Below are 25,325 nucleotides of genomic sequence, written 5' to 3'. Positions count from 1 at the left end.
ATGTAACAGCAGCATTTGGCTCCTAAGACGGATAACTAGCTGAAGGCAGAGTGAAAACTTCTCATACACAGTGGGCGGAAGTTTCCTGGACAAACAGAAGAGCTCAGCAGAGAGGGGAATCCAATTGATTTTGAGAGAAGAAAAAAAAAAAAAAAAAACCCAGAGGGGGAATGTCCCTTAGAAAATTGGAAGACAAATTAAATGTTAAGGTTGGAAATTTTTAAAATTGAGTCATTACATCTCCCTATGTTATTTCCCCCACCACACTGACTGCAAGCACAAACAATTTCTTTTTTCTAAACTTGAGATTATTTTTTAAAAATTGTAGTCATTAAAATTGTTTTTGGTTTCCTGAGAAAATGATTGCAAAATTTATATTTGAAATGAAATTGTATTTGAACTACTAAAAGTCAGACCCAACTTGTGAGTATCCCGTGGTTCAAGGTCAGTGATTCATTACACAATGCTGTGGAAGAAAAGATAAAAATAAAACAAACCCACAGATTGATGAACAGTCTAGAAAGAGCAAAAGTAAAAATGCCCTGTGGAAACTCCCTTGCTTTTATTTTTCAAAGCAGGACCATGGATGTTTCACTACTTGGAATTATTTATACAAGTTTTGTTTTTAATAAGAGTATCTTGGAGAAGATTAAACAGAAAGAGATGAATCCATCATGAAGCTGGCTTCATAGAATAACTGTGGTCAGAAACTTAAGAACACTTATAGTCAGGGTGACTGTGGTTAATGAGAATATGTTTGGAAAAAGAGCTAACATAAAGTACAGGTGCATAAACAAGAAGCGAATAATCCCAGGCAGTGTGTATTCAAGTAACATTGCAATAGATGCTGTCTAGGAGGAACTATACAATGTAGATTTTGAAAGTCACTTCATCCATAGTGTTGGGAATATAAACATTGGCATCTGGAGCTAACTTGTTTCTAGTCATGTTCATTGTTGTTTTGTTTGAAAAAAATCTGAGTAGGTGTAGAACTACGTTATAACAGGAAGGGGAAATACTGCAAACTCGGTTCTCTCTTGGCAAGCAGAGAAGCTGGAGACTAAAAGCTGAACACCACAGTGACTTCAGTGACCGTCTTAGCTGGGGAAACCTGTATTTGTAAAATCATGGTTGATGAAAAGTGCAGAGCTTGAGTGACTGTAAAGATTTAGTCTTGAGAAAAGAAGCCAAATTGACAAGATTTATTCAAACCTGGAATCGGTTTTCAGGGTGCTGCTTCGATGCTACAACGTGATCACCAAGGATTAGAACACAGGCTCCTTTTTTTCCCCATGTCTAAAGTCACAAAGGTTTCTTAGCTTTTATTATACTCAAGCTATTAAGATAAGTTCAAAATAATCTTGGGTGGTGATATATTGTGTACCCTAATAAAATTTGCCTGAAGATCAGAGAACAGAACCAGTCACTAAATTAAACATAAATGCCAGGTGGTGGTGGCACACACCTTTAATCCTAGCACTCCAGAGGCAGAGATCCATTGGGGTCTCTGTGAGTTCAAAGCCACCCTGGATTACATGAGATTGACTCAGTCTAGGAGAGAAACAGAGCCAGGCAGTGGTGGCACACACCTTTAATCCCAGCACTTGGGAACCACACTAGAGGCTTTTTCAGGCTGAGGAGTTGGTGAGGTAAGAGGTGGTGGCTGTGGCTTGTTCCTTTGTCTCTCTGATCTTTCAGCATTTACCCCAATATCTGGCTCTGGGTTTTTTTTTTTTTTATTAAAAGACCATTTTAGATTTCAAGTTATAATCTTGTAATTAGGATACTGTATCAGTCAATAAAAAAGGAGAAATCACTTCAGGATAAACAGCTATACACATGATTGTGATGGAATTAACAGACAATTTGAAATGGGGGGTTGCTTTTTCTTTCTTTCAGAAATGATAAATTAATAAAGCAAGACAAATAAAATACAGTGCCCTAAGTATGCTTGAGCATAAAAACACTTAGCAGTCTAAACCTTACTACTAGCGTCCATTACTTCCATTTCCCAGCCTCCGCCAATGCATGCCCGTTCCCTTTCCTAGCGCTAAGAACAACTTTCTCTAAGGCATCTAGGTGCAGCATAAATCTCAAAGAATCCCAGTTAGTGTAGAACCTACAGAGAAATGAACTCCTTGTTAATCTGGATAGTTATACAGTATTTGAGCATTCAAAGTTAACTTGGAGTCCACTTAACTTTGATTTCACCCTGTTGTTCATGCTATATTTCATTGAAACTATTCAGATCGCAGATGATAAGAATTTATTTACTACTAGTGTTAAGTGTGAGAAAATATTAATCTGTAAAATTGGGTAATCCAGACAAGGAGACTTCCTGAGGAATAGCTGGATCCAGATTGGTGAATGTTGTCTGTGGCTTTATATTTTTATGCTCTCCTGCATAGAGGAGCAGTAGAGTGTAGGGCTTGTAGAAGGTTGCAAAACTTGATTACTTTTTCACGTGTGTGTATGTGTGTATGTGTATGTGTGTGTGTGTGTGTGTGTGTGTGTGTTTGTGTGTCCCTGTGTGCATGTATGTATTTGTGTGCATGTGTGCATGCATGATTTTGTCTTTTTCCAAACTGGACATTTGATATTCAAATCATAATGCTCTGAGCTATGCCTTGTACTGTTGTCATAAGCTTTGAAGATGCCATAAATAATATTTTGTAAATAATATTTTGACTTTCTTGCTCCATTAATTTATTCCAGGTTAAATTTTATCATGGGAGTATCCCAAGTATAACTTTTCACTAAACAGCCCTATATTGTCCCAAATTCCAGAAAACAAACAAACCCATTAACTATATCATACATAGTTTTCAGTTCATGATACGGTTTTTACTTTATGTGTGTCCTACTGGATATTACAACTCACCTCTAATATGTAGACTCGTTCAGGAGGTTATATGATCTCAAGAAAAATATAGAAAACTCCACATACATGAGACATGCTTTTAAATATATCATAAAATCTATTTTTTTTCTTTTCTGCAAGTGATGGTTCCTTGACCACAGTGTCATTGTGTTTGGTTACTAATCAGCAACTATAAACACGTGAGTGTCAAATGAAGCCAACACAATGCACTCGTCATAGACAGAGGAGTCTCTGGAATAGCTGGCTTCTGACTTAGAGCTGCTTCCTGTAGCAGGAATCTTAGAAGGTCTTATTAATAAAATCAAACCTGAGCCAGGTATTGGGGTGAACACTGGAAGATCAGAGAGACAGAACAAGCCACAGCTAACCTCACCTGGCCAACTTCTCAGCTGATCTTGTTTCCTCAGACTGGAAGCTTCTGTGTCCTCAGATCCGAATGGCTCTCAGCCGAAGTGCTGCTCGAAAGCCTGAAGCTTAACCAGCTAAAAGCTTCTAGTTTCTGGTCCTCACGCCTTATATACCTTTCTGCTTTCCACCACCACTCCCTGGGATTAAAGGCTTGCTTTCTGCGATTAAAGGCGTGAGTCACCATGCTTGGCTGTATCCTTGAACACGTGGATTTCTGCCTCTGGAATGCTAGGATTAAAGGTGTGTGCCACCACTGCCTATCCTAAGTATCTAATGGCTTTTCTGTTCTCTAACCCCAGATAAGTTTATTAGGGTACACAATATTTTGGGGAACACAATACCACCACAGCTTCCCGTTCTCCAGTTCTGTGCCAGCTCTTGCTTGCAGAGGGCGTGTCTGCCCCTTGTTAGCTAGTGAAGAGCCCAGTCTCTAGTGCAAGTCTGCAGCCTGACACTGCACGAGACTGCAGAGGAGGTTTAATCCAAATGAATTTGGAACGTGCCTGCAGCACCCGGGGTGAAACACCATTTTGATACTGCGTTCAAGTTTGGCTGCGGAGAAGGGGCAGTCGTGACATCTGCTTCCATCTCGGGCCAAACATCTGTGCCCTCAAGGAGGGCCAGCAGGCAGCTCCCACAGCTGCCTCTCCACCCAGCCTTGGTGCTAGCCCAGAGTAGAGACTAGACAGCCTTATCTGATTCTTCCCTTTGCCCTCGCCACACAGAGAGATTCCACAAAATCAGTGTTTGCAATTTCACCATCTCCTCAGAGAATTCTGGCTTCTGAACTGTACTGGTGATAGGCAACAGAAAATGAGCAATGTTTGTAAGGGACACTGTAATTAGTTCAGCAGCCATTTCCTATTTATTTATTTGGTTTTTTTTTTTGTGTGATATTTTGTTTTGTTTTTTGTTGTTGTTTTGAGACAGGGTTTCTCTGTGTAGCCCTAGCTGTTGTAGACCAGGCTGGCCTTGAACTCAGAGATCTGTCTGCCTCTGCCTTCCAAGTGCTAGGATTAAAGTGGTGAGCCACCATGCCCAGAAATCCATCAGAAATTTTATTACACCCTATAAGTCAGAAAAGATGACATATTTGGACTTCGAATTTTTTTGTTACTAGAAAACCATTTTTTAAATTGTTATACACATTATACAGGAGGCACTCACACAAGTCTTAAATAGGAAGGAGTTTCAACAAAGGCATTTAAACATGGCCACTTGATTAATAGTTTGGAACACCGAGTTTTTACACAATCTTATTTGTCTGTTTTCCATTGTAATTCTGCACAAGCTTATAAGCACAAGATTTACAAATGGTGCGGTGTGCCTCAGTAGTGACTCCTGCATGAGCTCTGCCTCCTGGAATTTCACATTCCTCTTCCACTCAACCTGTATCCCGCGGGAGCAGATGTCGATGAAAAGGACCTTAGAGACTGTGTGGTTCACAAAAGGAAGAAGGAAAGAAATGAAGAGAAAGAACAAAGAAAGACCAGCCCTCAGCAGGACACTTGGTGCACACACACACACACACACACACACACACACACACACATACACACACACCACACACCACACTCCTCCTAAAACACACCCACACCACACCTACACACATAAACAGCCCCCCCACATACAACACACACACATACCACACACACACACACACACACACACACACCACACCACATCCCCTCACACACCACACACACACACACACACACACACACACACCATACACACATACACTATCTCCAGCTCTGTATACCTTCCTGCAAATACCATTCTTTTTCTTTTTCCTTTTGAGGTTTAGCTTTTTTTAAGTATTTATTTTTAACTATGTATGTGGAAATGTGCATGAGAGTGCAGGTGTTCGTGGAGGCCAGATGCATTGAAGCTCCCCTCCCCCTGCCTCCAGAGATGGAGTTACAGGCAGTTGTGAGCTGCCTGGCATGGGTGCTGGGAACTGAACTCACATCCTCTGCAGGAGCAGTATGTACTTATAACTTATAACCGCTGAACCATCTCTTCAGCCCTTATTCATTTAATTATGGCTGAATGAAGTTCCCCTGGGCATGTATGTATCACATTTCCTTTACTCCCTAACCTGCTGATGTATATCTAAATAGTTCCATGTCTTAGCTATTGTGGATAGTAAACAAACAAACATGGACACATGTATGTTGACTTAGAGTCCTTCATGTATATACCCAGGGGTGGTATGGCTGGTTCATGTGGTCGTTCTATTTTTAGTTTGTTTTCTTAAGAAAAGAATTTAACATATGTTTATGTGTGTGTATGTGTGTTCACTCTCATGTATATGTATGCAAACATGTGTGTATGTATGCTATGTGTGCCACAGAGCCCAAAGAAGCTGGGTTCTGATGTCAGTGAGGGAATAGAACAGCAGCGGCAGTGACAGCAACAGCAGATGCCCTTGTCTGCAAGAGCGAAGGAACACAGCCGAACAGCAGGCCATGGCCCTTTCTTTGCATCCTCACTATTGTCTGTTCGTTATATGCTAGAAGTCAGTCATTCTAACTGGAGTGAGACGGAACTTAAACTGCTTTTAATTTACGTTTCCCTGATGGCTAAGGATGTTGAGTGCTTTTCACGTTCATTGGCCACTTCTTGTTTTACTTTTGAGAACTGTTTATCCCATCCACTGCCCATTCATTGATTGAATGACTTGGTTTTATTGGTGCTCAAATTTTAAAATCTTTATATAGCCTGGATATCAATCCCATGTGAGCTGTGTAATTTATGAAGATTTTTCTCGTTCTGGTGATAGTTTCCTTGGCTGTGCAGGAGCTTTTTAATTTTTTAGAATCCCATTTACCAATTCTTAGAGCTATTTTCTGGGCTGTTAGATTATTTTTTCAGAAATTCCTTGCCTATGCCTATGTCTTAAAGTTCTTTATTGGTGTTTCTTCTAGCAATTTCAAGGATCCAGGTATTAAATTAAAGTCTCTGATTGACTTTGAATTGATGCTTGTACAGTGTGAGAGATATGGACTGAGTCACATTCCTATGTAAAATAGATGATAAGATAGATCTTCTGCTTTCCAGCATCATTTGTTGAAGAGTCTGCCATTTTTCAAAATATATTTTTAATATCTTTGTCCAAAGTTAGATGACTACATCTCTGCGGGACTTCTTTGTCCTCTATTCTGGGATGTTTGTCTATGTGCCTTTTTTAATGCCACTACGATGCTGTTTTAGTTCCTATGGCTCTGTAATATAGAGGAATGTTGAGCTAGAATACTGTGATACCTCCAGTATTATGTTCTCCATTAAGCATTGTTTTGGATCATCAGGGATGTTGTGCTTCCATCAGAATTTTGGAATTAATTTCTCTAGTCCTGTGAAGAATTTTATTGGGATTTGGATGGGGTTTATATTTAATCTGCAGATTGCTCTTGGCTAGATAACCATTTTTCCAATGTCTTCTTCCCATCCTTGAACATGCGAGGCCTGGAAAGTGTCTTTTAGTCACCACTTCAGTTTCCTCCATCATGGTCTTAACGTTTCTAACACCCCTTTGGGTAAGTGCCTGAAGCTATTGTGAACGTGATGCTTTCCTTGTTTGGTTCTTGGGAATGCCTTTATTGGCATATAGAAAGGCTACTGAGTGGTGTATGGTCATTTTATGGCCTGAGACTTTTCTGAAAGTGTTTATAATTTCTCATTGTTTTCTGGGAAAGTCATCAGGCTCTTCTAGCTTTGGACCTATGTCATCTGCAAATAGAAATACCTTCACTTCTTCCTCTCCAGTTTTTATTCATTTTAATTTCTTTCTCTTACATTTTTGCTCTAGTTAAGGCTTCAAGTACTATATTGAATGAGAACAGTGAGAGTGGACACTCTTGTCTCATTCCTGATGTCAGGGAAATGTTTTCAGTTTTTCCCCATTTAGTATCATGTTGTCTGCAAAATTATTATATATAATCTTTAGTATATTAGTATATTCTTTTTATTCCTGTTTTTTAAGGGCTTTTATCAGGAAGGATGTTGAACTTTGTCAAAGGCCTTTCTACACCTATTCAGACAATGATGTAATTTTTGTCTTTTAAGTCCTTGTGTGTTGCATTAGTATGTTGAACCAACCTTTCATTCCTTGCCTGGAGTAAGACCTACTTGGTCATAATACATGTGTGATGTCTTTTTATAATTTTCTTTACAAAGAATTATTTACTTTCATTTAATGTATATGAATGTATGCTGCATGTATGTATGTGTAATGTGCATATCTGGTGTCAGGAGAGATGAAAAAGAGGGCATTCTATTCACTGGAAGTGGTGTTATAAATGATTGTGAGCCAACATGTAGGTGCTGGGAATATGGGTCTTTCATTAGAACACCAAGTACTCATAACCACTGAGCCATCTCTCCAGCACCGTATGTGTGATTCTTAATATATTCACAAGAGCATGATTTGTAAGAATTTTGTCTTTGTTTACTAGAGAAATGGGTCTACAGATCTCTGTCTCTCTGTCTTTCTCTTTGTGTGCATGTGTATGTGTGTTTGTGTTTTATGTCCTTATCTAGTTGGTATCAGAGCAATACTGATTTTGAAGAATGAATTTGGTACTTTGCTTTCTCTATTTGTGGAATGATTTTGAGGATTGTTCCAGTGTCTTTAAGTCAGTGGTTGAAAAATATGGTATGTTGAAGGACTCATGACGCCTTGCCTTTTCATATTTATTGTGTTTCTGTGGTGGGGTTTGTGCACATCTTTCAGTTTTATTTGGGGATGTTCTTACTGAGTACCATACTCTTAGGGTCTCAAATTTCATTTTTATAGTTTCCCCTCTTTGCATAACAGGGCCTGTGCTGCTCACATTCAGCTTTGCAGTTGGTCTGTTCTGCATAAAATCTTTCACTCTTCTGGACTCTCTAGTTCATACCATTCCCTAGGGTAGTTAATGTTTTAGCTGTAGGTGTCTCCCAAATTCACTGGGAGTGGGAAAAACTACACACTGAGATCTGTACAAGTAGGATGATCTCCTAAATATTGTATCCACCTCCTGAAATGCAGCTGTAGTGTTAGTAGACCATGGGATCTTCAGGATTTTAGGTTTTATGGCAATGAATAACAGATAAATTGGTTTCAGTGGTAGATATATTCACTGAGCTTCTAAGCTCCAAGTTACCCAAATTCAGGGTTATTCATAGTTGATGAAATCTGCTCTAGGCAATTAAGAAGGGCATCTACCTCTCCTAATGTACTCCAGTTCCTAAGCCCAGCCTCTTGCCATGTCCTGTTTTTGGCTTTAGGGCTTTTAATCCTCGAATTCTCTACAGCTGCTTCTAAGGGCTATTCTTTTCTTTTGTTGTTGTTCATTCATTCATTCATTCATTTCTCTATCTATCTGTCTGTCTGTCTGTCTGTCTGCCTGCCTATCTATCTATTTTACATTCCAGCTCCTGTTTCCCCTCTCTCCTCTCCTCCCAGTCCCTCCCTGCCCTGCCCTCTGTCGGTCATCCCCCCCCCTTCCCCACCGCAATCTACTCCTTCCATTTCTGTCTAGGAAACGGCAGGTCTCCCATGGATATCAAAAAAACATGGCATATCAAGTTGCAGTAAGACTAAGACCCTCCTCATGTATTAAGGCTGGTCAAGGTGACCCAGTGTGAGGAGTATGGTCCCAAAAGCCAGCAAAAGAGTAAGAGGTACCCCCCTCCCCCCACCATGGCTCCTACTGGTAGGAGTCCCACAAAAACACCAGGCTACACAACTGTCACATATATGCAGAAGGCCTAAGTCAGTTCCATGTAGGCTTCCTGGTTATTGGTTCAGTCTCTGTGAGGCCCTATATGAGCCCAGGTTAGTTGATGTTGTGTGTTTTCTTGTGGTGTCCAAGGGCTAGTCTTACCCTGGGATAGTTGCAGATCAAATTCCAATTCCCTGTCCCATGACTGATCTCTTTTCTTAGTCTCCAAGGATAGTTTTATTTCAAACAGTAATTTCTCTCTTATGATGTTGCCTGGCCCAGCACCTTCCCTCTGAGTCACACAGAGTGAAAGTGGGATTCTGTACCACTGTTGATCCATCAGCCCAAGGAATTGCTGTTTCACCAAAACCGTCTTATTTTTAGGCCTGCACATGCTTGGGGGGCTATGCTAGAGGCAATGATCCAAGCCCCTTTTCACCAGGGCCACAGGCCTTACCCTTCTGAGAAACTTTCTGCTTTCCTCCATCCCTCCCCAGGAGGCGTCCCTGTGCTCACAGTGCGTTATACTTGGCATCCTCCATGAAGCGCCTGTGCGGTCATCTATACTCTTTAGATAGCCTACCCATAGTCTTTTAAGTTTCTGGCTCTCTTGTTCTCTTTCTCTCTTTGGAGTAGAGCTAGTATTTTTTTTTTTTTTTTAAATTCTGATCCTTCTTCATTAGTTCATGCAGAGACAACTTCTAGTTGACTATCTTATCTGGAAGATCTCCATTTTCACTTCTTGAGCTTCTCATTTTGTATCATTACTTGTAGAGATTTCATGAACTATTGTGCTTCAATGGTAAATATTGTTTAAAGTGTTGCATGTAAACTATCTACGTTCCAACATCAAATGATTAAATTTAAATTCAAATTAAAAAATTAATTAATTTATCTAGTTGTTGCCTTCTTAGTATAGGATATGGTAAATTCTAGATGAAGAAGGCAAATTTACAAGTCATTTTTATTTCTAAAACTATATCAGCTCTCTTGTCATTCTCGTCCACCCACCCTCTTCTCTGACTATTTTTCATTTGGAAGTGATTTTGGTGAACCTTGTTTCAAATTATATCATCCTGTGTTTCTAAAATTCATAATTTGTAGGAGGCTAGTTGCTTTTTCTCACCAACTGTCTTGACATATCTGTGCCCTAATGCCATTGTTGCTTTGATGGTTGGAGAAACATTTTTAATGCTACCTCTTGCTCATTTTTTTTAAACGTATGCAGTTAGTGGTTGTTTTGCATGTATAAAACAGTCTGCTCAGCGTGAAGTAGGGTCTGCAATGTAATCTATTGTAACTTTCCAAAAAGTATCTTCTTATAGACAAAGTTCCACTCTCAACATAAGGTTCAAATTTGGAAGAAGGGAGGTAATGCTGAGCAAATTCAACTGGATTATGTCACACGGTGATGCCGACTTTGTGACTCACTCTTTCTAAAAAACTTCCTTCCATTAGCCTAGACTAAATCAATCATGCCCGTTTTCAATAGTTGGAAAGGTTTTAGTTTAGTCTTAACCAACAAAACGTTTCTGTTTACCCAAATGCTGTGAGAATGTTTAAACATGTTGACTTGAAATCCTACCCCTTCATGAGGCTATATTAGCTTTTACCATGGGCCCCAAGTTTTGTTATCTACAAGTTTTTTGTTTTTTTTGTTTTTCAAAAGTAAGATCTTACTAGATTTGTTTCCTAGTCACTGGAGGCTCACTCTGCTTGGTGTGTGAAAAGTTGTGCTCATGTGGAAAAACCTTTCCAAAGTTCAAATGATGCCTCCTGTTCAGATGCACATTCCGTGGGCAGAGGTCCCTGATTTTACAGGTGGTTTCAGATGCTGAGTGTTTCCACCCTAAGTGAGAAGCACAGGAAGTGTTTGTACTTTTTGCCCTAGGACTTCCATCCTGTCTAGTTACAGGCAGGGGCTGTGGAAACCACTGCACTTCATCTGTCCTCAACTTCCACCAGCAGAGAAAGGCTGCTCACAGGCCATCTGGACTTTGTCTGACTTTGATATTGCTGTGCAGAGGAGTTCTGAAAATAGAGACGGAATTGTGGCGACCATCAGACACAGCTTTCCTCATCATTGTTTTTCAGTTGTAACCACGTGCCTTATGTGGTGGTTTCTGGCACTCAGAACACGTTAAATGGAGCTGTTCGGCTCCAGGGCGCTGTGCATGCTTGAACACAGACAGTGTTTTTGAGAATAATGTTTGGTTTTCACAACGAATCTTCATTCTGCAAGTGTGATGTTTTGCACCTTTGGGAATTAAGCTTGGGAAATAGACTAAGAACACATTGGCCAGTAAAGAAGCTGTTATATATTGGTAAACTTTAAACTTCAAAACAAAAACCATAACAAACAGCAATATTAAGTAGGAAGTTTGATTTGCTCTCTTATTTTTGCCAGACATGGAAAGGCTAGCATTGGTTTTGATATTAGAAACTTTAGCTATTCATTCCCAAGGCCACCCGGCTTTGAGATGGTGTGCATCTTTTCTCTGTTGATCTGGATTTTACAATGTACAATGTTAGGTTATACCCTCAGATAGCACAAGTGTCTCCAAAGACTTTCGTAGCTCTGTGTGTAATGGTGAAGTGAATTTTCTCTGACATCTTTTGAAATAGGGAGGTGACCTCAAGTTTGTTAGTACACATAGAATTTGCGTGTTTACAGTTAGTCTTATAGCTTAGCCTTATTTTTTTTCTTTTTTCAGATACTAGCTCAATCATGTACTGAAATTCTGGAATTGAGTCCTTCCAGTGTCTGTGTTGGGGGTAAGTGTTTAGAATTTAAAAATACCATGTAAGAAATTGTTTTTTTCTCCCCATAGCTAAAATATATGATTTGAAACTCATGTTGGAAGGAGAATAGCAAAATTAACTTTTTTGGCATCTTTTTTTTGTGTAAGAATTTTTAAATAATTCCTTGAAATATTTCTATTTTAAATTCAAATTTTTAAGATTCGAATGTTATTTTAAATAATGAGCATATTGTGTGACAGGCTTTTAGAATGCTCTGTATATTTAGTTCATGTTGGAGACCTTTTCCATGGCAAATAAAATAAAATATAGAATCTTTTTTCTGGTTGGGTGGTCAGGTATCGATCAGAAGGCACAGAGCTGTGTGCTCTGATGACCTGGCCATATCATCATATTTGCTAGCTCCAGGCACATGAGGAAGTGACTTAGGGGCAGCGTGCAGAAAGGAAGCAGGTGGCCTCATCAGCTGCTGCTTAAAGCAGGCTCAGGTCCCCACCTCCCAGACGTCCCAGCCCAGACAGGCTGCTTCTCCCTGGCCTATTTTCTTCTTCAAGTTTGACCTAGAGTTCATTTTAGCACAACTTTACTTAGAAAAGGAAAAATGTTGAGTCTTGGAGGAGGAGGAGGAGAATATACCCTGTATTTACCACAGAGCATCACAGTACTGCACAGGCTCTTGTTCTCTGCATCTTCTGGCTCCCTAATGGTCATGGAGATGCAGAGCAGGAAGAGTACACAAGGACATTCCAGAGAAGCAGGGTCTTTTTTCAAGGCAGCAATCATTAGTTTCTTAGAGAAAATGAAGACAAATCGGTCGAAGCTGCAGCTCTTCTTTGTTAGACTCCATCTTCATGCACCTTGCTGACCGTGTCCTTTGAATAGACAGTTTTACCTACTCACCGTGGCAACGCTACTTGCAAGTTTTATAATCCTCAGTTTGCAGATGGAGAAACTGATGCACAGACAGACTAGTCAATGTCCTTTAGATCCTTACCCATCTGACAGCAGGGCCCATGCTCTCACTGAATTACATTTTAGGTTTTACCTGTACATCATAAGTCTCCTTTCTGTGAATGCAGAGTGGCCGGTAGGTTTTGTTTTAGTGCTGATGAGCAGTTGGGGGGATGATGTTAGGGAGAGAGAAGTTTGAGAGGATGGAGGGTATTAATGTGAGTTAAAAATGAAAGAAATCTGGGCATACAAGTCCATTTAGACATCACAAGTGGCCCTTGCTTGATCTGTGAACTTCAACAAACCCGAGCTATATTTTTATAAATGCATGTACTGAAAAATAACAACCAAACCAACCAACCAAACAACAACAACAACAAAAACAGAACTTCAGCTGAACCAGTCAAAAGCAACCAATATATTTAGAGTATTAAGGTAGGAACTTTCCCATGAGATAGATGTGAATGTGTGGGCGTGTGTGGGCGTGTGTGTGTGTGTGTGTGTGTGTATGTGTGTGTGTGTCTGTCTGTGTGTGTGTGTGTCTGTGTATACACATGTGTGTATACTTGCATTATTTCTATGTTCTTTCTAGAAAAAAAACTGCTGAATTTTTTGGTGGAGCTCTCAAACTACCCTTGCCTTGAAGCTGCCAATTTCTAAATTGTAATTTGGTCAGATCAACTCTCTAATGTTTCTTTTGCTTCAGTGTGTCTTTGTGACAATAATCCATCACTGTTGGGATGGTAAACATATTGTCTTGTAGTCAAGCATCAAGTGTTCTCAGCCTATCAAAAGATTTTGTCTGTCAACTTTTCTTCTGGTATATTCTTTCATTCTCTAACATTTAGTGCCCATTTTTACATTGTAGACAGGGAGACAGTAAATCATCTTCCTCTAGTCATGGTCACAGCTGTCAGGAATCCAAATGATAAAACCTCTGTTGGATTTTAAGCTTGTATGCAACAGAAGATGAAACAGGTTGACACATTTTCTTTATTTACTACCTGAACTTTATGCCTGAGAGTGGAAAAAAAAAGGGAATATTCTTTTTTTGAAAAAGACGTAAGAATAGAATTCTGGGAATTGTGATAAGCCAGGTAATTGTTACTATATTTTAATTCTAATACCTGGGTTACTATTGGCAAATACTTGAGTAAAAACCACATAATAGCTCTATGTGACCGGAAGTGTTGTCTCCACTATACCCACCCAGACAATCTACAGAAAACAATCTTGGCTGGAGTTGCATCTTCATGGTTATTGGTTAAATGGATAGAAGGAAGAAATGTATTCCAAATCTCTCAATACTTGGGTTGTTTTTAGTAAAACACTGGTTACAGTGCTTGTCTTTCTTTTTATCTCTAGAGGAATTTCAAGTTGTTCTGAGTGGAAGAGCCGTCACATCCAACAGCCATGATGACAGTGTCGTCTGTACATTCACTGTGAACAACACATACTCAAAGAGTAAGTCGCCAGGAATGCCAGTGTCACATCAGTGTCCTTACTGCACACAACCTTGAGTATTTTTTCTTCTTTAAAAAGTGTTTATTTTTCTTTTATGCGTATGAGTGCTTTGCCTGCACATATTTTGTGCCTAGTGAGAGCTTGATGCCTTCAGAGGCCAGAAGACATTGGATTCTCTAAAACTGGAGTGATAAGTGGTTGTGAGCTGCCATGTGAGTGCTGGAATCCAAACCCAGGTCCTCTGGAAAAGCAGTAATGGCTCTTAATCTTTGAGCCATTGCTGTAGCCTGGGATATTTCCTTTTCTTTCTCTCTTTCTCCCTTTCTTCCTTCCTTCCTTCCTTCTTTCCTTCCTTCCTTCCTTCTTCCCTCTCTGCCTCCCTTCCTTCTTTTCATTATAATCTGCCATGCTGCAGTTTTTTTATTAGAGAAGAAATGAAGCCTCCATAATAATACAAATGGTAATAATTATTTAGTAGTGACAACATTTGATCATTACTTACTAAACACTTAGACTCTGTTCTAAGTAACCTCCATATTCAGAAGATGGTTTGTGGTGAGTAGAATGACCTTCCTCCTGTAGTGAAATAGCTAATGACAGGCACAGCTGAAAGTTGAAATACCTGCACCTGGGTTTTGGACTAACAGTATCAGTCATTTGATCAAATTGTCCTCTGTCCAGACTTACATTTTGCTACTCTTGCCTTAAAATGTAATTTTAAAATTGTATCACACGATTTCACTACCTGTTGCCTTAGCATTATTGTCTTGGTCAGCCCTTCTCTATACTTCATGTCCAATAACTTTTCAGTTTCTTAAATTACTTTTATTATTGTCTGGTTTGTTTTTTTGTGCTGTTGGCCATTTAGGACTTTAGAGTTCACCAGAAGTGAGTTGGATCATCACACCAGTAGGTCTTGGTTTCCTGAGTGTGTTGGTCTGCTAGTAAAACATTGTTTTTTTTTTTTCAATCAGTGGGTATTTTGGCCTTTAAAATGTATGAACTCTGGTGTAACTGTTTTTAGAGAAATTCAGCTGTAACTTGGTTGTTTCTCTGATGGTACCGAACTCTCTGATCAGCATAGGTTTGGCCACACTCAGCCACTTGTGCGCTTGTCGAATGAAAGTGGTGAGAATCTCAGCATGGTAAATATGGTCACTACTTTCTCTTCTCTGTATCAGGAACACCATTTGTTTTGGCAAAATAATATTTGTGTCAAATTCATAATACATTACACAATTGAGCAGGGAAGGCTCACTTTATTTCTATTCAGTAGTTATTTGTATGTAAGTGCTAGACTTATATGACTCCTTTTGACTGCATATTTGGGTTGATTATAATATACACATCAATAAGATTCATTTTACTGAAGTCAACTCTCAAATTTATGGAGGTGGAATTGTATTTTCATTCCTCATATTCTGAGATGATCCATTTGCTTATGGAAATTTTCTCAGTAGTTCCATTGCTAGATGAATTTTCACACAGACTGTTAAAGCTCTAAGGGGGTTTAAGCACCCAGCTTGTTAGGATGTGCTTGTATGGTGTAGAGATGTAGCTAGCTTGTCCACTTAGGCACTAGTCTTCCATTTTTCATCCATTCTAAGTTCTCTTTCTCAGAAACAATATCTAATTTATCCTTGAAAGTCTGAGATGCTTGAAACATTCTAGAGAAAAAGTTGTATCTACAATGTATACTGTTATCTTAGCTAAAAAGTCCTAACTTATGATTTACCATATCTTTGTATCAAGGTTTTATAACTTCATTTTTCCATCTTCTTTATTTTGCCTCCTTAGCTAGACTTAAAAAAAATACTGTTGACCTTTCTTTCTCATATTCCCCACTGAATTCTTTTGAAAAAATTTTTATAATTAAGAACATTTTTATTCATTTTATATACCAATCGCAGGCCCCCCTCTTCCCTTTTCACACCCCTCCAGCTTTTCTCCCTCAACCCATCCACCCATCCCTTCCTACAAGAAGAGAAGGCCTCCCATGGGGAGTCTGCAGAGCCTGGTACATTCAGTAGAGGCTCCTCCCCACTTCAAGGACGTGTAAGGTGTCCCGCCATAAGGAGTGGGCTCCAAAAAGACAGCTTATGCACCAGGGATAGATCCTGATCCTACTGCCAGGGGGCCCCTTAAGCAGATCAAGCTACACAACTGTCTCTTTTATGCAGAGGGCCCTGAATTCTTATTGTGGAGTGCTTGGCTTTTTTTTTTTTTTTTTTTTTTTTTTTTCAAATGAGACTGTGTTAGAGATATACAACTCTTTATTAATTAAATGACATTTTATTTTTTAGGTGAAAAGCCAGTCCTTGTTCAGCACAGTTCCATACTTTGTCCTGCACCTGTCCTCAACAAAGCTGGAGAGTAAGTACTCCATCAAAAGCAGCTCAACAGGGATGCTGAGCAACTGCTCTGCTCTGAGGAGGATCTTTTCTCTTCTCTTCTCTCTGTCTCCCTCCCTCACTCTCTCTCTCCCTATCCCCCTCTCCTCTCTCTCTCTTGTCCTCACTCCTAACAAAAGCCTTTTTTTCATGGATTAAAAACAAACAACAAAACCAAATCAAAACAAAAAACAATGCAACAAATCACTATAAAATGATAATCGCACATTGGTAGATTTGTTTATTTATTTTGTCTTTTGAAGACAAGGTATCATGTAGCCCAGGGCGACCTCAAATTTATTAAGTAGCTGAGGCTGGCTTTGAACTCCTGGTCCTCCTGCCTTTACCTTCCAATGCTGAGATTGCAAGTGTGCACCCACCAAGCCAGGCTGATTGTTAAATTTATTATGAATTTTTTTTTACTATACTGCATGGGTCACTATAACCACCATGGCCAGCAGAATAACATTCCACTAGAGGCAAGAAGGCAGTTCTGTTCAACAAGACTAAGTAGCTCGTGCTGGTTCAAAACTTCGGGCGTCTGACTTTGAGTAGTCTATATTAAGCGTATTTAAGCACAGCACAATTTGGTGAAAGCTTCCCTGGTGATAATTGATTCAGTCCTATGTGCACAATAAATCTTAAGATGTGACTGACTCCGTTGACACTCTTTGTAAAGTAGATGTGACACCCTCCATAAAGATATGTTCTATAGATTGACAAGCTCACAATAAGGGTCTTGGGGAGAATCTGGTGTGGTCTTAGCCACATAAGCAGTGCAGAAGGCTACCAAGCTATTAACCAGGTCAGCTCTCAACCTCCTGGGATGATAACAGGTTATGCATCCCTTCCTTTGAAGAAACTTCCCTGTGTGTTTAACATTCCTATTTCCCCAAATGCTTATCTGTGAGCAATGACCTCAGTACCTCCCACAAGACACAAAGTGAATGTTAAATTATAAATTAATACTAAAATTGTAATGTCAGTAGGTTGAAGATATTAATGTTTACTTTATCTTGTTTATGAATATTGATTAAATACAATCTAAAATCACTTAGATGAGTTTGAGAATTATTGTTAAAATCTGCAGATAACAAGAGCCACACCCAGTATTTTGAACTTTAGGGTACTGAATGTACACACTCATGCACATACGCAGAGTTCTAAATTAAGATTTTAAATATTTGCTATAAATTTAATAAATATTAGAGATAAAAGCAAGTGGCTCATGGCAATATGACTAAGCATACATTTTCATTAATTTGTACTTTAATTTATTCCCCATTTCAGTTAATCCTACACTCATTATTATTTTTTTTGTGACTGTAAACCATGATGATAACTGGTTAAAATAAGAAATTTTTAGTTCAGAAGACAGGCTTTTATTTGACTCATCAATGCAAAAATAATTTTAATTAGTAACTTAGTATTTCTGATTTTTTTCTTGTAATTTTTAATATACAGCAAATAACTGCAAAAAGTTGAGATGTTCTCTACATTGGTAGCAATGAATGCAATTATTTGCTGCATATTAAAGATTATAAGAAAAAAATCAGAATGCTGATCCAACTGATGGAATTACTTAACGTTGATCTTTTACACAGAGCATAAAAATATTAAACACCAAACATAACACGAATTGTTAGAAGGTCTTATTAATAATAAAAAAAAAACCTGGAGCCATGTATTGGGGTGAACGCTGGAAGATCAGAGAAGCAGAACAAGCCACAGCTACCTCACCTTGCCAATTCCTCAGCTGATCCTGTTTCCTCAGACTGGAAGCCTCTGAGTCCTCATCCAGAATGGATCTCAGCTGAATTGCTTCTCAAAAGCCTAAAAGCTTAACCAGGCTCTAGTTCCTCATCCTCATGCCTTAACTACCTTTCTGCTTCCTGCCATCACTTCCTGGGATTAAAGGCAAGAGTCACCATGCTTGGCTGTTTCGAGTGTGGCCTTGAATTCACAGAGATCCAGCCAGATCTTTGCCTCTGGAATGCTAGGATTAAAGGCATGTGTGCCATCATTTTCTGGCCTCTCTATCTAGTGGCTGTCCTGTTCTCTGACCCCAAATAAGTTTATTAGGGTGCACAATATTTTGGGGAACACAGTATCACCACAAACAAAAGCTATAATCTCAAGTCAAAATTAGTGGTCACACAATGAAGATTATATTTTCCTCCACAAAATCAAAGAGAAATTTTTTGTATTTTTGCAATTGTTATGAATACTTGGTCTTTGTGAAAGTGTCAATGTTCAGTATATTCAGAAGTTATTGAACAACATGTCTGGTTGTGCAAATAAAGTCTAGCAGTACCAGTTTTCTATTTTAAATAGATTGAAAGGGCTATATTGTATAACTTTAGGAGTAAGACTATTATTCAAAAATTTCTGTGTTCTGTGTGATGATGTAGGATCAGTGATGACCGGCCTGTGGCTGAATTGGGCTTTCTGGTAGTTTTAGTTTTTCATGGCATCTTCCTACCTCAAGCGTATAGTGGAATTCAGTGATCTTGTATTATCCATGACAAACCACCAGAGTTTGGACCTGTTTAATTGGAGTCCTGTTGGTTGGCCCTCTTTATGCCCTCCTGGCCCAGTCTCAGTTATATTTTCTACTCTTTCCATTGGTTATGCCATCCTTGTATTTTGTCATTCAGGTAGAAAATCTTTTGAATCATAATTGATTTGTTTCTACTTTATGCTCGACTCATCAGCACGCTCACTGGGCACTGATTTCGGAACATGAGATTCTCAGCTTACTGTCTCCACTACTGCCATCCTAGGCAAAGTCACGTCTCCTGCCACCACCATTCACCTCTCTGTTGGCCTCTGTTTCTGTCCTTGGCTTCAGGGATCCCATTGAATAGATAAGCTTGTGTCATCCCTCCAGATAGGATTATTGGGAATAGGTCCCACACAAAGTTCAAGGAGAGTTGGCAGTATTCCCCTGAAATTCTACAGGAAGCAAATTCCTTTCCTTAGATCTCGTCTCCTCACTGCTTTTCTGCTCAGCTGTGGCCACACAACCCTTTTCCTCGTCTCTTAACCCAATCAGCTTACACTTCCATCAGTGATGTCCTACTTGCCGGTCCCTCTGCTTGGAATGGTATCTTCTCATCTCCTTAAGTTTTGCTCAAATGTCACCTTCTCAATAAAGCAGAAACCCTTCCTAGGTACTCTTTCTGATCAAGCGACCTCCTTATTGCCTTTACATGTTTTGAATTTTCTCTCAAAAGCTTACTGTTTATTGTGGCTCCTTTCTGCTAAGATAAATGCTGTAAGTTTTGTTTCTTGGAGACTCCTTTGAATTTATCCAGTGCCCATAATAGTGTAAATTCACTAGGCATTTGATGGATGAAGGTGATTATGTTTTTCTCAAATAGTTCTGTTTACCAATAAATATAAAAAGTTAAAAAGAGGTCACTTGATTTCTGATGGGGGAACAGGGCTAGGAAAAATGTTCAGAATTTTATTTTAGGATGATGTACCATTGACAAGGACAGAAATTTACAAAACTTTTAAATAAGTGAATGATTAAAGAGGACAGTTTAATTTATTCTCTCATATAATTACAAAATGAAATGACATGCGAATTTATATTTATAAATACATATAAAATATGTCAGGCATCAGTTAAATTTAAAAAAAAATTACTTTTATTCTTGCTAATCTCTTTATGTGTGGGTGTGCTGTGCGGGTACATCATGTGCACCTGCCGTGGTAGATAAGGAAGTCACAGAAGAACTTTCAGCTTTCCTTCCATCACATGGATCTCAGGGATCAAACTCGCAGCAGCCTCTTTCACCTGCTGTCTCCTAGGCCTCAGTATTTTTCTCTCTCCTTTTGAATAGTGTACTATAGCAACTACTGACATTCTTTAATGCTTTGCAGATAGGATAAATACTTAAAGATACATGATTTTTAATAATTGCACACATAATGATGAACATTGGGTATAAAAAACCATCATTTATTTAGCTTTTAATATTAATACTTTGCTTATAGGTACAGAATATTTGGGGATGGAAATCCATCTAAAAGAATTGCTTTTGTATTATTTTACTTTATTTTGGTACCAGGTTCTAGCTAATCACGGAGGCAAACTTTTAGGGAATATTGTTAATACACTGGGTCCTGGGAAGCATCATTATTTACTCTACTTACTTGGTTGCACATAATTTAGACTGTTTCCTTTGCCTTGACTTCTCTTCAGATACTTTTTGTTGGTGACCAGCTCTTCTGAGATTGAATTAAAACCAACAGAACTGAAACAGTGTAGCCTTGTAAGGTGACTGATGCTTAATATGTTTGCCTAATTACCTTTTGGCTAAGGATTCAAACCCATTAAATAGCTAGTTAGTCTGTGTTTCAAATAAACACATCTGGCCCATCAGCGAAGGAAGGCTTCACTGTGTGAAGGTGACAGATGTGGTGATGGGTCCCCCTGTTCTCTCACCTAAATAATTAACAATGCTCTGGTGAAGTAGTCCTAGACAGACAGATGCATGGTCTCAGAGCTGGTCCATAGACACGCGCCTCTGCTCATTAGTCTGCCCTATTAGTTCTTCTCTCATCTTTGTGTTGCATTTTTTGAATGTGCTTGTGGATTTTGATTTAAATGAGGGGTAAGGTGGGTGTTTACTGAGAGACAGGACTAAGAACTTGCATTAGAATAGCTAAGATGTCTTATATTCAACTACTGATGTTATAAAGTAACAAAAATTACGCAGACTTGAACGTGGGGAAGGGATTTGCAGGATTGAGGTTGGGGGTGGGAGGTAAGATGGGAATCATCAAATGCATTATATGTAAGTATGAAGCTGTCAAATAGCAAACTTAATTAATAAACAAATTTTAAAACAAAGAAATTAAAAATATATGTGCAGGTCCTATCTAGGAGTAATTCAACTTAGCAGAATTGGAGTGGGGCTTTGAGCAACTTCTCTGAAAGAGACCAATATTTACTAAATTTCCTTGATACAGATATTTGGTTAAGATGAACAAATTTGAAGGATATGAGAAAGAAAATAAGAGTGGACATAGCTGGGTTGTTTTTTTCTCTTCCTTTTTGAACATGCTTTCCTTTTAAAACTTCATATACTTATGAAAATTATCCTAGCAAAAATTTGGTATATTATTTCATTTATTTGTGTTAGTTGCTCATTTGTAGCAAGATGCCTTCTTTGGGTTTAAATAGGATGACATCCTAAGAGTTCTTTGATCTCCGTTCCATGGTAGCAGACTCCAGGTATGCTATGTGGTCATCAAACATACTTGCGATACAGAGCTAGTTCTCTGACCCTTGTTTTGTGAGTCAGCGACAATAGCGCAGCTGCTCTGGAGTATTTTAGATCTCAAACCTGCGATTTGATGAAAAAAACAGAAAAAAATTGGGTAAACATACATAAACACATTGTGAAGAAAGTCAAACAGAATGGAGTGGAGCAGAGCCTCAATCTACAGCTTGCTCGAGAGAGATGACTTAAGGAGGCGTATGGTAGAGTTAAATGTGCTTTCAAAAACATTGGCCAGAATCTTCTGGTAAATATGAAATAAATATCTAAATCAGACGAAAGTGATAGCATTAGTCCTTTTAAAAGGCAGTGTGGGAAGCCACCGACAGAGTATGTGGAGATGGAGATGATGGAGGATGAGGGTCATTTCAAGAGTCTGATATGGGATCTCCAATATGTTCCCTGAGCATGACTTGGAATGAGGGCTAGACTTGGTAATTGATTAAATTTTTTCTCCCTGAACATTGTTATTTTTCAATAGTAAGCCTAATTTATTTTGTCTGGCATCCAATTGACTAATTCCACTTATTTTTTTTTTTAGTTGGCTGAATTTTCTTTTTACCAAGCTTTTCTTTCTTTTGCAAAAACATACCCACATATGTGTGTGTATATCCGTATCTATGCAGTCCCTAGATCCTTTGTGTTGGCAGCAGGTGATACAAACATTATTGATTCAATCTGTTCTTTCTTGCAAGGAATGAGACTTGATGATTTAATTTGCAATCCTGAATACCAGGACATCAGTTATGCCTTCGTTTGGATTATAACCATTAGAATCTTAATGAAATAAGTTAATTTTGTTACTCTAATCCTCTCCCATCCTGAAACTTGCACCATTTTTCTTTCATATTGTCTTCTGATTATATCAACCAGCATGTCATATTCACTTGGTCAGCACTGTGTCCCTTTCCTGAGTATCTGAAACAGTTATAGACACTGTCTTTTATATTTATTTATTTTTTTGAGACAGGGTTTCTCTGTGTAATTTTGGCGCCTGTCCTGGATCTCGCTCCGTAGACCAGGTTGGCCTCGAACTCACACCTGGGTATTCCTCTAGAGTGCTGGGATAAAAGGTGTGCACCACCGCCACCCAGCGAGACACTGTCTTTTAAGAGCAACAATGCTTGTTTCAAACACTTGTATGGCTGGCCAATGAGATGTCGCCAAATGTGAGAATGTTAAGTCAAATGCTTCCAAGACTGGGCAAAGGTGTGGCTCCCATGTGATAGACACATGGCCTTGCCAAGCATCAGAAGAGCCCTCCGGGGAAGGCTCCGACTTACTCTTTATTGCTACAAATGAAGGAAAGAAAGAACAGCATGAGAAGAGAAGCACACTTTGCCATGTTGTGAGGAAGATCTTTGCAAATCCTAGAATGTCTTAGTGAGTGTGCTGGGACCGAGAAGACGAAGACGTGGTCTCTCTTAAGCGTGCACTTACAGCTTCTTATGTTCTTTCCCATAAAGCTTACCATGTCAATTTTATGATTATGAAAACAAAGTAGGGAGTTACTATTTTCCAGTATCTTTTTTTTTTTTTTTGTATTTTATTAAACTTCACGAACTTTTTAAAAAGGAGCTGTGCTAGTGCAACCCTGTGCCTTTAGACTGTGCCCTTAGACGTGATTTCCTATAGCTGGGAATATTCACTGGCTTCTCCTGAATGCTGGCAGTCTTCCTGGCTGTAGTTTTTATTTTGGTTATGTACATATATCACCATAGCATAAGGAAATTATTTAATTAAAACTTCCTTTAATGTCTTTAAAGAATGCATTTAGACAAAACATTAATTTACCTCTGTACCCTCAATTTGAAGTGGCTTCTTTGAACTACTCACAAATCTGAAACCTCTCTCTTCAGTTTGAAATCTTTATCATTCACAAAGCTAGCTCAAAGAACACTCGGCCAAGTATTCAATAGTAGTGCTTGCTTTCAAAATATCTGAAGTCACCGCAATTTTAACAACTTTTTGAGTGGTTGCCAGTTTAATTTTCAGTATGTGCAAATTGGAGGTGAATTATTTAGTGCTTCCAGCAAATGTCTTTAACAGTTTCATTTACTTTTTAAAATCCTCTCTAATGGATCATAAAATAGAAATCGTTCACAGAATATATATTTATATATAAAGTTGGGAGCAAATGCACACATTTCAACTAGGTTACTGTGGATTGAAATGTTAACCATATTTCATGAAATATGACATTTCTCCGATCAGAGTAGCTTTGACATATAGCGCTGGGCCCTCCTCCTCCTCCTATCTTGGATTACTCATGTGTGTGTAGGTGTATTGAGGCACTAAGACCATGAGGACTAATTGATTTTATTTAGTCAATAATATGCCAGAGCACTATTTAACAATTTCTCTTGTAGAAGAATTTAGTGTGCCTGAATAAGCTTTATCAGCATTAACTGAGTAACAGGAACCATGAAAATATATTCCAAAAATATTCATTGTGATATGTTGTAAAGGTTTCTTTTGTCTTTTTATTTTGAAAAACTTAGAAGGGTGGTGCCCACGGAATGTTAGGATGTCTAGAAGAAGTACTAAGCACTCTAGTTCCGTTTATGGCCAACAGGGTTGAGTAAATTGGGTTTTCAGCCTGTGTTCCTGCATCATCATGCGTTATGGCCACTCACTCCTAGACCATCTCCACATTCTCAAGACATCATGTTTTCAGTCTTTCTCCAGATGTTACACCAGCTTCTTGTTGTTCTTAGAGTCTCTTAACCATCCATTTTCCTCATGGTTGGATTCCTGACCTATAAAGTCATCTTCTCAAAGGCTTCCCTTCTTGCCAACCAGCTCCAAATCTCCAGGCAAGATCAACAAGAATGACATTTGTAAAAACACATTTATTGCCATGTTTTTATGATGCTCGTCGCCTTTTCAGACTATTTCCAGATTCCTGGAGCTCGAATTCTGCAGACCTCACAGCCATCCCTGCTGCTGCCATTTTCAGCCAGAAGCTGCCTCCCCACTCTCTTGCACTGTGTTGCAGGAATGGCATCGTATTGGACTGTCCTCTGCCTCTCTTGTCTTTCAGCCTGTCAGGTTCTCCATCTTCACTTTTTTTTTGTCTTACTTTTGAACTCCTGATCATTCTTCAGAATTTGTCTTAGAGGTGACTATCTTTTGGAAACTTTTTCATTTCGCTCCAAGAATGAATTATCTGTCCTCCTCCACGGTCCGATAGAACACCAGTGCTCATATCTATTTCTTAATAATGCCAGGCACACTCCATGGTGAATTCTTGTGTATCTTCCATTCAGTTACATTGTGACAGGTTTTGTTATTACAGTCATATTAAACAAATCCTAGTTTGGCTATGCTTCTTTTATAGCAATTATTAGTGGTATCTTAGTCAATTTAAAAGTCTTCGTTGTGTTAACTAGTAAAAGAACAAGTGATTGATATTAGCAAACATTGATCAAACTACTTAGAGTATGATTTGAGTATATCTGTCTATATA

At 38.8% G+C, this 25,325-nt stretch overlaps 1 protein-coding gene across 1 annotated transcript in view; it reads left to right on the top strand.

Moving 5' to 3' along the window:
* Positions 1-25,325, top strand: part of Antxr2 (ANTXR cell adhesion molecule 2) — a 127,615-nt gene that overhangs the window by 25,831 nt on the left and 76,459 nt on the right. Inside the window, exons 8-10 of the mRNA XM_059274707.1 lie at positions 11,712-11,772; positions 14,074-14,172; positions 16,476-16,545. Coding sequence (XP_059130690.1) covers positions 11,712-11,772; positions 14,074-14,172; positions 16,476-16,545 — 230 coding nt within the window. The remainder of the gene's footprint in view (positions 1-11,711; positions 11,773-14,073; positions 14,173-16,475; positions 16,546-25,325) is intronic.

The sequence above is a fragment of the Peromyscus eremicus genome, chromosome 10, assembly GCF_949786415.1.
Source record: "Peromyscus eremicus chromosome 10, PerEre_H2_v1, whole genome shotgun sequence".
Lineage (NCBI taxonomy): Eukaryota > Metazoa > Chordata > Mammalia > Rodentia > Cricetidae > Peromyscus > Peromyscus eremicus.
This window is presented reverse-complemented; position numbering and strand designations above follow the sequence as displayed.